Consider the following 10,817-nt stretch of genomic DNA (forward strand, 5'->3'; position numbering starts at 1 on the left):
CCTCCTCCCCCCTCCTCCCCCCTCCTCCCCCACCATCCTCCCCCCTCCTCCCCCACCATCCTCCCGCACCCTCCTCCTCCTCCTCCTCCTCCTCCTCCTCCTCCATCATCACCCTCTGGGACGTGAGGCAAGATGCCTGGGGCCTGTTGTCTGAGGGCCGCTGGTGGAGGCCGGTGGGAGGGGGGGACGATTCCCGCCCAGAAGGGGCAGAGCTGGTAAAACCCGGCACCTGTGGCTGTGAGAGCGTCTTCCTCCACCTTCTGCTCTGCAGGATGCCCCCCTCCCTGGACAACTCGCTGCTGCACGCCATCGAAACCATCATCATCGATTGGTCCCACCAGATCCGGGACGTGCTGAGCCAAGACTCGGCCCAGGCCCTGCTGGATGGACAGCACCCCCTGCCCCGTGTCGAGTTTGAGTTCTGGGATGCCCGGCTGATGAACCTCAAGTGCATCCATGAGCAGGTGACCGGGCCTGAGCTGCTCGGCAGCCACCGTCTAGCCAGGCGGACTTGTCACCAACGCAGCCCCTCCGTGCGGACCCCCAGGATCCCTGAGGCCCCGCGTGCAGCCCTCCACTCCAGCGGCCGCAGGGTCTAGGGTCCTTTGAGTCAGGGTCCTTTGAGTCAGGGTCCTTTGAGTCAGGGTCCTTTGAGTCAGGGTCCTGAGCCTCTCTCGAAAGGCTCCTTGTGTTCTTTCTCAGCTGAACAGGCCCAAAGTGAACAAAATAGTCGAGATCCTGGAAAAAGCCAGAAGCTGCTACTGGCCGGCCCTGCAAAGCGTGTACATGAACGTCACCGAAGGTGAGCCCAGGGAGCGGTCGGTGCCTTCGGCGAGGGGCTGGGGCGCCTCCCCTCCAGCAGCTTCCTTTGGGGAAGGGTGGTGGGTCTCGAGGAGCAGGTGTCGATGAACAGAGAGCCCTTGCTCTCGTCCCGTGCAGGGCTGAAGGAGGCCAACGACATTGTTCTGTATCTGAAGCCTCTGCGGATCCTTCTGGAAGAGATGGAGCAGACCGACTTCACGGTGGTGTGTCAGCCGGACAGAGGCCACTCTGAGGGGCTGGTCTCGTGTCTTAGGGGGAGGGGGCCCCCCACGCCACGGGGCTTCTTGGCCGGGAAGGGCTGCGCAGTCCTGGGGAGCACCTCTTCCTTCCGCTCTAGGGTCCCGTCCTGGAGGCACACCCACCCGTCTCCCCCCCCCCCCCCCCCCCCGCAGCTCCCCACCGTCATCGCCAAGGTGCTGTTCACGACCGCCTTCATCTGGGCCACCTCCGAGCACGACGACACGCCCTCCCGGATCATCATCATCCTGCAGGAGTTCTGCAACCTGATCATCGAGATGGTAGCCGTGTCCCTCCCTGTCTCTCCGTGTCCCTCCCTGTCTCTCCGTGTCCCTCCCTGTCTCTCCGTGTCCCTCCCTGTCTCTCCGTGTCCCCAATGCTGGCGTTCCCGGGCGGTTACACGCACGCAAAGTGGCTGGCACCGGGGTCTACGGGCCCCGGGCTGAGCTTGGGCCCTCTTGGTGGCCACCCAAGAGTCCTCCCAAGACCTGGCCAGCGCCAGCCCAAGCTGCCCCCCACACCTGGAGGGAGGAGGACAGGAAGGGGACCGAGTCCCAGCACCCCAAGACTCGGCCGGGATTGAGGGGTTTTATGCACCTGTCCCGAGATCCTTCCGGATTCCCTTCCTTCCCTGCTTGTCACCAGCCTGCCTCAGCCAGCCACCAGCCTTTGAGTCTGGGCCACCTGTGGGTGGTGCTTGCGGGCCTGGACCCTGCAGCGGGGGGCAGGGCTGTATTTCTGGGTCCCTGCAGGCCCCTGGTCCCGGGGGACCGGAATCTGTGCAGCAGCCCATACACTGCGGGGCTGCAGGGCCGGGCGAAGCAGGCAGCCGGCCGACCGGTTGGGGCAGGAACATAAGGGACGGTTGACGTGTCCCAAGGGGTAGGCCGAGGACCCCGTGCCGGGCTGTTCGTAGCCCGCTGAGCGGCCTGTAGGCAGTGCGCCCGGATGCCCCCCCCCCCCCCCGGAGAGCTCGGTCACGACTTGGGAACGCCTTCTCTTCGGCCCAGACGCGCAATTTCCTGAGCCCAGACCTGGTGCTGAAGGGCTTGCAGGGCGAAACAGAGGAGGTTCTGAGCGGCATCTCTCTGTCCGTGGGCGTCCTGAAGGAGCTCTACCACACCTACGACTTCTGCTGTGCGAACATGAGGCTTTTCTTTAAGGTACGGCCTGACGTCAGAGCCGGGTCGGGGGGCGACACCGCGCGAGCTCCACCTGCACACGTGGGAGTGTCTGGGGCAAGCACGGCCTCCCTTCTCTCTCCCCCCTTGAAGGACAAGGAGCCGGTGCCTTGGGAGTTCCCTTCGTCCCTGGCGTTTTCCAGAATGAACGCCTTCTTCCGTCGCATCCAGACCATTGAGGTACAGGTGACACTTGGTTCAGGCTGCCCTTAACCTTGGCAGAGCTGCGCCTCCCGTCCTTACCCCGCCACCGTCACACAGCCCCCAGCAGGGAGGATGAGAGTCCCGCCCGAGCATCCGCGTCGTGGGGAAACCAAGTCACGGGCCAGCCTCCTCCGCGCCCGGAGCTGTCGGCCAAGAACAAAAGTGGCCCGTTGTGGCTGCTTCTCCACACCCCACACCTTCTGTCCAGGAGCAGGCTGATGACAAATTAAGCAGGCACAGCCAGGGAGCCGGGAGGCCGCGGGAGAGGGCTAGCGGGGCTAGGCTGGGGCAGGTGTGGACGGACGCAGGACCCCGCACGAGCACTGTCGGATACATGGAGTGACCGAGCAAATGAACGTTTTTAAAGTTCTTTTTTTTTTTTTTAATGTTTTTTTAGTTTTGAGAGCGAGCGAGAGAGAGAGAGAGCAGGGGAGGGGCAGAGAGAGAGGGAGACACAGAATCCGAAACAGGCTCCAGGCTCCGAGCTGTCCGCACAGAGCCCGACGCGGGGCTCGAACCCACGGACCGTGAGATCATGACCTGAGCCGAAGTCGGACGCTTAACCGACTGAGCCACCCAGGCGCCCCTCAGTTTCCTTATTTGTAAACTGGGCTCATAACAGTACCTGCTCTGTCCAGTTGATGGGAGACGGCCCCGGCCTTGGCACCGGCTCGGGGGAGTGATCAGTGCCAGGCCCTACGTTGGGCTCCCGAGGCTGCGTGAGATCCTCAAGGAGCCTTGGGGATCTGGACTGGGAAACAGCAGCCTCACACGGAAGCAGCGAGGTCCCGTGAACGGACCGGGTGTGATTACATGCCAAGGTCAAGAGCGAGTGGGGGTTCCGGAAAGGGAGACCCCCGCCAGAGGCCAGAATAGTTGCAAAAGCCTCCAGGAGGAGACAGGGCCGCACCTCAGAGGCGGTAGGATTTACACGCAGGCCTCTGTCCCGGCATCCTGGGCGTGAGGGCATCCTTTCAGACCCCCGTCAGGGACGGGCTCGAAGTTGGGGATGGGCTTCCGGGAGGCAGAGGATTGGAAGCTGAGTCAGGACATCAGAAAGTACATGGTGCCTTTCCAACCGCCTCCCCCCACAGCTGAGGAAATGGGGGCCCCGGTAAAGCGTGATCTATGTAGAGGTGCCTTTTGGGCGGTGTGGGGTCCGGACAAGAAGAGCCCAACCTCCTCACGGCTTGGAGGTGACTCTCAGAGTGTTCCGGAAAGCACTTTACAGAACAGAAATGAACAGAGGGCCCCCCACTGCCCTGAGGCCCCCAGGGTTCTTGCCCCCTGGCTCCTTCCTGCTGGATAAGTGGCTCATCCATTGCGTTTAGTTACGGAGATTACTGGGTGGGTTTTTTTTTTCCCCCCTCCCCCAGGATCTTTATAAAACAGCCATCGAGTTTCTGAAGTTGGAGAAAATCGAGCTCGGGGGAGTGAGAGGGAACATCCTTGGAAGCATGGTCACCCAGATTTACGATGAGGTCTTTGAGCTGGTGAAGGTCTTTGCCGAGTGCAAATACGACCCCTTGGACCCCGGAGATTCGGTAAGTCGGGGGCCTCGGCCGGATCCATGACAGACGCCCCGGGTGTGGGAGGCGCAGGCATGGGGTGTGTTAGACGGTCACGTTCTGAAGACGTGCCCACGACAATTTGCTCACCCAGATGGAGCCCCGAATCCTGCCAGCGGGCTCAGGGTCGGGGTCAGAGCGAGTATTCCCCCGCTTTGCATGCCGACTTACCAGGTTGGTGTTCTGATTCAATTGCAGAGTTTTGATGACGATTATGCCAGTTTTGAGACCAAAATTCAAGATCTGGATAGGCGGCTGGCCACCATCTTCTGCCGGGGCTTTGATGACTGCAGCTCCATTGAGTCATGTGCAAAGGTAGGCGTGGGCAGGGGCCTGCCGGCCGCGGTGTGTCCCAGCAACACCCGGGGGGGGGGGGGCGACACCGGGAGCCACCTTGGGGTGACCATCTGGAGAGGAGGGGCTGGCCCAGCCGGGGGCCTCGCTCAGCGTCTCAGAGCTCCTTGGGTAACTCCTGTCGGGTTTTGTCGCCATAGAGTAAGGAAGGAAAGGGAGTGAGGAGCAGGTGACAGTTTGTCCATTTACTGATAGTACTAAGTGAAGGTGTCCCTTTGTTCTCACTCGATTCGACCTCCCCCTGCTCAAAAGGACCAAACGTTAGAGTTGCTGTAAAAATAAAACATGCACTTTTTGACCCGCTGAGCTGAATTCACGCCCTCTTCGACATCCGAGGCTCCACGAGTGGCCCCGACATCATTAACAGGGACCCGCCGCTGCCCTGTTGGTGTGTGGCTGCCTTCCGTGTACTTTTCTACGATTTCCAGGTGGCGAGCATTACGTGTTTTTAGCACTTCTGCGCTTAGAAAAAAGGCAAGATGCTATGGAAAAAGAATGTCAAAAAATAGACGGCAGAAAGGCGCTAACCCCCCTGGACAATATCTGTTCAAAAGGGAAGCACGGGGGCGCCTGAGCGGCTCAGTCAGTTGAGCGTCCGACGCTTGATTTCGGCTCAGGTCTTGATGGCAGGGTCGTGGGATCGAGCCCTGCGTCGGGGTCTGTGCTGAGCCTGGAGCCTGCTTGGGATTCTCTCACCCGCCCCCTCACCGTCTCTATGTCTCTCTCTCTCTCTCTGCCCCTCTCTCCCCCACTCATGCTCTCTGTCTCTCTAGACTTGCCTACTCTCGCCCGGCAGGTTAAAAATTTTTTGAACGAAGCCGCCAACATGTAAAAGTTGAGAAGGTTCACGTGAAAGTCCAGACTTTCACCTTCTCTTGGAAAAGGCGATCTGGCCACGCTGGCCTCTACACAGCCCCTCGTAGTAACAAGTGGCTGAAGGGAACGACTGTTCCTCCCTGTGGACAGAACGTGGCGTCCAGTTGGCCCCAGCCCCCACCACTCCTTCCCGCCCTCGCTCACCCCTCTTTGTGCATTTCCGTGGCCTGCCTGGTCCCAACAAAATGATTGAGGGGGGACTCTGCCGATGCCACGGCCCCTCTGTAGAACGGGCATCGAGCATTCAGATGAGTAAATATACGTATGTACTTGGGGAGGTTTTTTATTTCTGCTTGGTTTTCCGCGTGTTTCTCGACGCGGACACTCTGCGGGTCAGACCTGCTGCTTCCCCTGCTGTGCAGGCTCTAGGCTGCTGCAGGAAGTTCAGTGCCCACAGGGGACGCCCAGTAGTCATTCTAGGATCTTCGGTCCCACGCGCTCGGCTGAACTTGTTACCCACGTTAGCCATCTCCTTGTGCCAGCTCGGAAAAGTCCAGAAGCCTGCGCAGGGTCACGCTGTTAGCCAGCCAGCGGCAGAGCCGGGACCCCAAACCAGCCCGAGTGTGGCCAGACAGGAGGACAGTCGGGGTGGCCCAGGTAGCTCAGGGTGCTGACCATCTTCCTGGATCCTGGATCTCCCCAGCAGAAATGGCCAGGATGTGCCTTTGCCTTCGCCTTCTAGACCTTGTTTTTGCAAACGCAGGGGAATCGGATCTGCAAATGGGATGAGCAAGTTAGTCTTAGATTCAGTCGGTGCTCCAAGCAGAATATCCGTGAATGCAAATTAACACAGCAGTGGAGGTGCTGTTCCCGTCTCTGGAACATTCTTCCCCCTAGGTAGCTGCCTCAGGCCAGCGCGAGGACTCCAGGACTTCCCTGCAGACCCACCGGCCCTCCCTGGTGTCTTCTATTGTGTGTGGGTCTCTGTGCGTTCATTGTCCTCCGGGCTCAAATATCACCTCCCCGAAGGCAGGCGCTTGATTTGGGTACACTCGGAACCCAGCCAGCCGGGCACGACAGCAGGTGCTTTTGGGCTCTCGTCGCCCAGGGAACTGGCTCCGGCCGAGGGAGCGGAGTGGTACTGGGGTCCCAAAGCTCCAAGGGTCCCGAACACAGGTTTCCAGCCAGTCCTGTAACCTGGAAACAGGAGTCTCCCGCCGCACCCCGTGATGGGGTCTCCCAAGCTGGAGGGCAGTGCGGGAGCCGGGCGGGCCCTGTGTCTCCCCTCCTGCAAGGGCAGAGCTGAGAGACGCGTGCACCTATGCCCTTGGGGCTCAGGGGCTGGGGCTTTGTGCTGTTCAGTCCAGGGGACTCAGGGAGCTGGGCTGTTGCGGCCAAACCAACAAGGTCGTCCCCTTTGTGATTGGGAGCCTGCGGTCAGCGCCGCGCTGCGAGGGGCAGGGTGTCCGGGAGGAAGCCCCCTCCCCCCCAGGCACTCGAGGGGGTGGCGGAGGGAGGGGGCCACGAGCCAGAGCACAGAGGTCGTGAACAGGGCACTCTTCTGCCCGGGCCTTTCTCGTCCCCTCTCCTTTCATGGACTTAATCTGGGTTCTGCACGCAAAAAGGAAAGGTTCTCTCCGAAATTTTAACTTTGTGCTCGTGCTAGATTAAAAAGAAAAAAAGAAAAAGAGAGGGGTGCCTGGGTTGCTCAGTTGGCTAAAGGTCTGACTTTAACATCTAGGCTCAGGTCCTGATCTCTTGCTTCGTGGGTTCAGACCTCCCCACGGGCTCTGTGCTGATGGCTCAGAGCCTGCAGCCTCCTTCGGGTTGTGTCTCCCTCTCTCTCTGCCCCTCCCCTGCTCGTTCTCTCTCTCTCTCTCTCTCAAAAATAAACATTAAAAAAAGGAAAAGGAGGGAGAAAATGGTGCCTGTAAACCATCTCCACATCTACCTGCCTTTTCCTCCTCACCTGGGAGCATTTCCTCTCCAGCTTGACAACCCTGAGCCCTAATTAGGACGGGCCCCCGGGGCTCCCTCCATCCCAGCCCGTGGATTCCCTGCAAGTCCCCAAGCCGCCCCAATGCCATCTCTCACACACAGCCAGGAAAGTTCTAGAGCAATTTTCCGCATGATCTCCTGGCAGAAAATAAGATTAGCTTCCTGCCCAGAAGCCAAAACCATGTGAACGCGAAGGGGGGGTGGTGGGAGGGGAACCGGACAGACAAACCGTCAGGAGGGTCGTGAACCAACAAGAGGAACCTGTGTCTTCCAGGGGACACTTGTCACTTTTGTGAGAACTTGCGACAATGGTGACCCCCGGTGGCAGCCCCCCTACCTCGCAGGGAGCTGTGCTTGGAGCCTTACTTTCTCCCAGCGATCCAGCTACTCTGTCTGGCTTTCTGGGGGCCTGAAGATCTCTCCTTTTTCTGCAGCCGGGTCTCACTGTTGCCCAGAAAGGCCATTTTGGGGACATTGTCATATTTTTCACACCCAAAACTGGGGTGAATCTGAGACTTGGGTCCAGTGCCCCCAGACCCCAAGAGGCTTGGACCTTGTGACCTGAGCACCTTTGATCTCTGTTTGCCTCAAGGGCCACTCTCATTGGCCCCAGTCTGGGTCTGGGATGACCTCAGGCCAGCTGAGGAGCTTCCAGAACTTTCTCTGGGTTCTAGGAAGGGCTCCCCCTTCAGGCCCAGCCCAGGGCCCTAGGCTTTGCTGTGCCTTGACCGTGAGCTGTGACCTTTTAGGAAAATTCTCCATCTGATTCCAGCCAGCACCCTACCCCAAACATCCAGATAAAATATCTTGCTCTCTTCTACTAAGCGTTTTATTTTCTAAAACAATTCCTAATGTTGAGCATACGTAGACCGTGAGGGCGATGAGCCAGCTACTTGCAGAGGTGCTCGGGCATGGTTACTGTTTTCAGAAATGTGCTGTGTTGCCTCCCAGATTAATTTGGGCCAATGGCATCCAGCAGACAGGTCTGCAGGCCTGGCTTTCCTCTCAGGGTAAAGGACACATTACAGGGGATGCGGTAACCTGGGCTCGAACCCCCCAGCGTCACAGCCTACTCCACGTTCCAGACCTCCCTCTGTGACTTCCTCAAATCCTTGGGGGCGACGTTCTCAATCAGTGCTCCCCACCCCCCACCCCGGCATCTCTGCTCACTGCCTGGGCCCCCGTCCCCACCTCCGCCCCCACCCTGGCCAGCCTGACTTCTCTCGGGCCTCGAATGTTACCAGACCTCAGACCTAGTTTGTAGTGTTGGCTTCCAGCCAAGCATTTTGGGACCCCGCGTGCGTCAACCTGCGAATCACGGAGGCGTCGCATTTAACCAGCTGCTCCGCAGAGGAAGACTCTGTGTCCTCGCCCCGTTGGGGCAATAGCCACGCGGCGGGGGCGGTGCCGGGGGAGGGGGCCGCCGGCGGGGACCCTGGCGAAGGCGCGTCTCTCCTCGCTCCCCAGCTCCTGTACATGTGTGGGGGCCTCCTGGAGCGGCCTCTGATTCTTGCTGAGGTGGTGCCCAGGTACTCGGTCATGCTGGAGCTGTTTGACGCCGAGCTGGACAACGCCAAGACCTTGTACGACGCCCAGCTCGCAGCCTCCGTAGACGGGAACATCCCCCCGCTCCACAAAAACATGCCCCCCGTGGCCGGGCAGCTGAAGTGGAGCCTGGAGCTGCAGGAGAGGTTGGAGGCGCCCATGAGGGACCTGAGGCACATAGACCACCCGTGAGTCGCGGCCCCGGGGGGACAGCGCGCCTCCGTGGCTGCAGGGGAGGGGAGGGCCCATCCTAACTCCCGAGGCCGTCCCGCCCTTCACGTTGGCCAAGCCTTTCCTTCCCAGAGCACGATCCCGGAAGAGACCCCCCTCCCGTCCCCCTTCCCGTCCCCCCTCCCGTCCCCCCTCCCGTCCCCCCTCCTCCAGCGGGAGCCTGCTCGGCCAGCACGGCCCTAAGGATCTGGCTTGCCCCCGCCCCGACGGTCAGCCTGAGGGAGAGTGACGAAACCGTCCAAGTGAGGACGAGCAGTGGCTGGTCGGAGCCTGTCACGGCAGGACGCGGCCACTGTCACTGCGTCTGGCGGAGATGCGGACGCAGGCGGGGGAGGGGAGAACAGAGAGAAGGCTTCAGCTGTGCCCTGGCTGGAGGCTGCCCCGGGCCTGGGGGCTGGAGGGGTCGCCTCTGCGATTGGTTTGGGGGGGCGTCTCCGGCTTTCTCCAATCGGTCCTGAGTTGGATGGGAAGCTGGCGGTCCTCAACCAAGTCCTGGCCGTTTGGGGCCAGTTGTTACGGGGCGGGGGTTGACATCCTGGACCCGTTGCTGCCGTCACGGGCGGTTGTCTGTCTGTCCGTTCAGTCTCCCGGCCCAGAGGAAAGGGAAAGCCGGCTGCTTCAGCACCCCCAGATCTGGGAGCCGCACTGAGGGCGCGAAAGAGACCCCGAAGGAGGCGGGCACCTCACCACCCCATCACCCCATCTGACCGATTCCAGGGTCATGTCTAGCACAGAGGCCAAGCTGATCTACCAGAAGTACGACGAGATGATGGAGCTGCTAAGAAGCTACCGCGAGAGGATCTACCGGCAGTGGGTGGCCGGCGTGGACCAGGATTGCCACTTCAACCTGGGGCAGCCCCTGATACGGCGGGACCCCGTCACCAACCTCATCCGAGTCAACTTCAGCAAAGCGGTGTGTGCCGTCCTGCCGCCGTGTCCAGAGGGCGTCCGCGTCAAAGGTTCCACTGGGACCAGGGCCCCCCACTGCGGATGGCGGGTGGGAGAAGCCCAAAGAACGGACCCGTGGCGTATTTAGCTGGAACTTTACCGCGTGAGCGGTAAAGCGTGTCCGCGACGTGTCTGAGGTACGAGACCAAACAGCAGCTTCGGTGACGATAGTCCTTCGCAGCTTGGCTGCCTCTCCTGTGGTCTCAAGAGGCAACGTCAATCTGAGAATCGACAGGAACACGGAGAGAAAGGTCCTTGCGGGGTCTGAGCAGACGGGCCCTCTGGTTAAATCAGGCAGGGTGGAGAGGATTCACGAGTGGGCTGTGGGGCGTGCATCCCAGGGCTCAAACCTGGGTAGCTGTGAGCCAAGTGCCAAAGACAGAGGAGTGGGGTGGCCCGGGTTCCTGCCACAACGCACCTGCCACGCTTTAGATCCCGGCAGCGATACCGTGGAGGCAGATCTGAGGTTTCCTCTGAAACCTTCTCTTCCACTAAAATGGAGTCTTTTTTTTTTTTAACTCCACAAGTGTTTACTGAGCACCTACTTTGTGTAGGTGCTTGGAGTAAATGAATGAACGAAGCAGACAAAAATCTCTGTCCTCCTGGAGCATACCTTTCCCTGGAGGACGGGGGCGGGAAGGAAAGAGAGAGCTGGGGGAAGGAGGCGGAGGAGGGGCAGGAGGAAATATAAGTTGGCGTAACAAAAGCAGCGAGGTATGGGATACTGAGGAGGTAGGGACGGGTGCCTCCGAGAACCTGGAGGACTGGGGGGCAGGTTGAAGTTTGGATGTCGGCAGAGACTTGCGGGAGGTCAGGGAGTTAGCGGATTCGAGGAGAAGCCTTTGAAGAGGGCAAACGGCTAAGGCGAGGACCACACCGGTGTGTTCGAGGGGCAGCGGGGAGGCCAGTGGGG

The 10,817-nt window shown here is 60.3% G+C and overlaps 2 protein-coding genes across 3 annotated transcripts in view; one reads left to right on the plus strand and one right to left on the minus strand.

Annotated features, from left to right (window-relative positions):
- PGS1 (phosphatidylglycerophosphate synthase 1) overlaps positions 1 to 10,817 on the minus strand; it is a 339,697-nt gene that overhangs the window by 207,495 nt on the left and 121,385 nt on the right. The gene's annotated exons all lie outside the window — the stretch shown is intronic.
- The window catches only part of DNAH17 (dynein axonemal heavy chain 17), a 101,423-nt gene that overhangs the window by 3,798 nt on the left and 86,808 nt on the right, over positions 1 to 10,817 (plus strand). For both annotated transcript variants that reach the window (XM_049635566.1, XM_049635567.1), the window contains exons 4-13: positions 272 to 464; positions 703 to 802; positions 940 to 1,025; positions 1,215 to 1,340; positions 2,070 to 2,222; positions 2,334 to 2,420; positions 3,821 to 3,988; positions 4,211 to 4,327; positions 8,648 to 8,913; positions 9,674 to 9,869. In XM_049635566.1, coding sequence (XP_049491523.1) covers positions 272 to 464; positions 703 to 802; positions 940 to 1,025; positions 1,215 to 1,340; positions 2,070 to 2,222; positions 2,334 to 2,420; positions 3,821 to 3,988; positions 4,211 to 4,327; positions 8,648 to 8,913; positions 9,674 to 9,869 — 1,492 coding nt within the window. The remainder of the gene's footprint in view (positions 1 to 271; positions 465 to 702; positions 803 to 939; positions 1,026 to 1,214; positions 1,341 to 2,069; positions 2,223 to 2,333; positions 2,421 to 3,820; positions 3,989 to 4,210; positions 4,328 to 8,647; positions 8,914 to 9,673; positions 9,870 to 10,817) is intronic.

Source organism: Panthera uncia, chromosome E1, assembly GCF_023721935.1.
Source record: "Panthera uncia isolate 11264 chromosome E1, Puncia_PCG_1.0, whole genome shotgun sequence".
Taxonomy (NCBI): domain Eukaryota; kingdom Metazoa; phylum Chordata; class Mammalia; order Carnivora; family Felidae; genus Panthera; species Panthera uncia.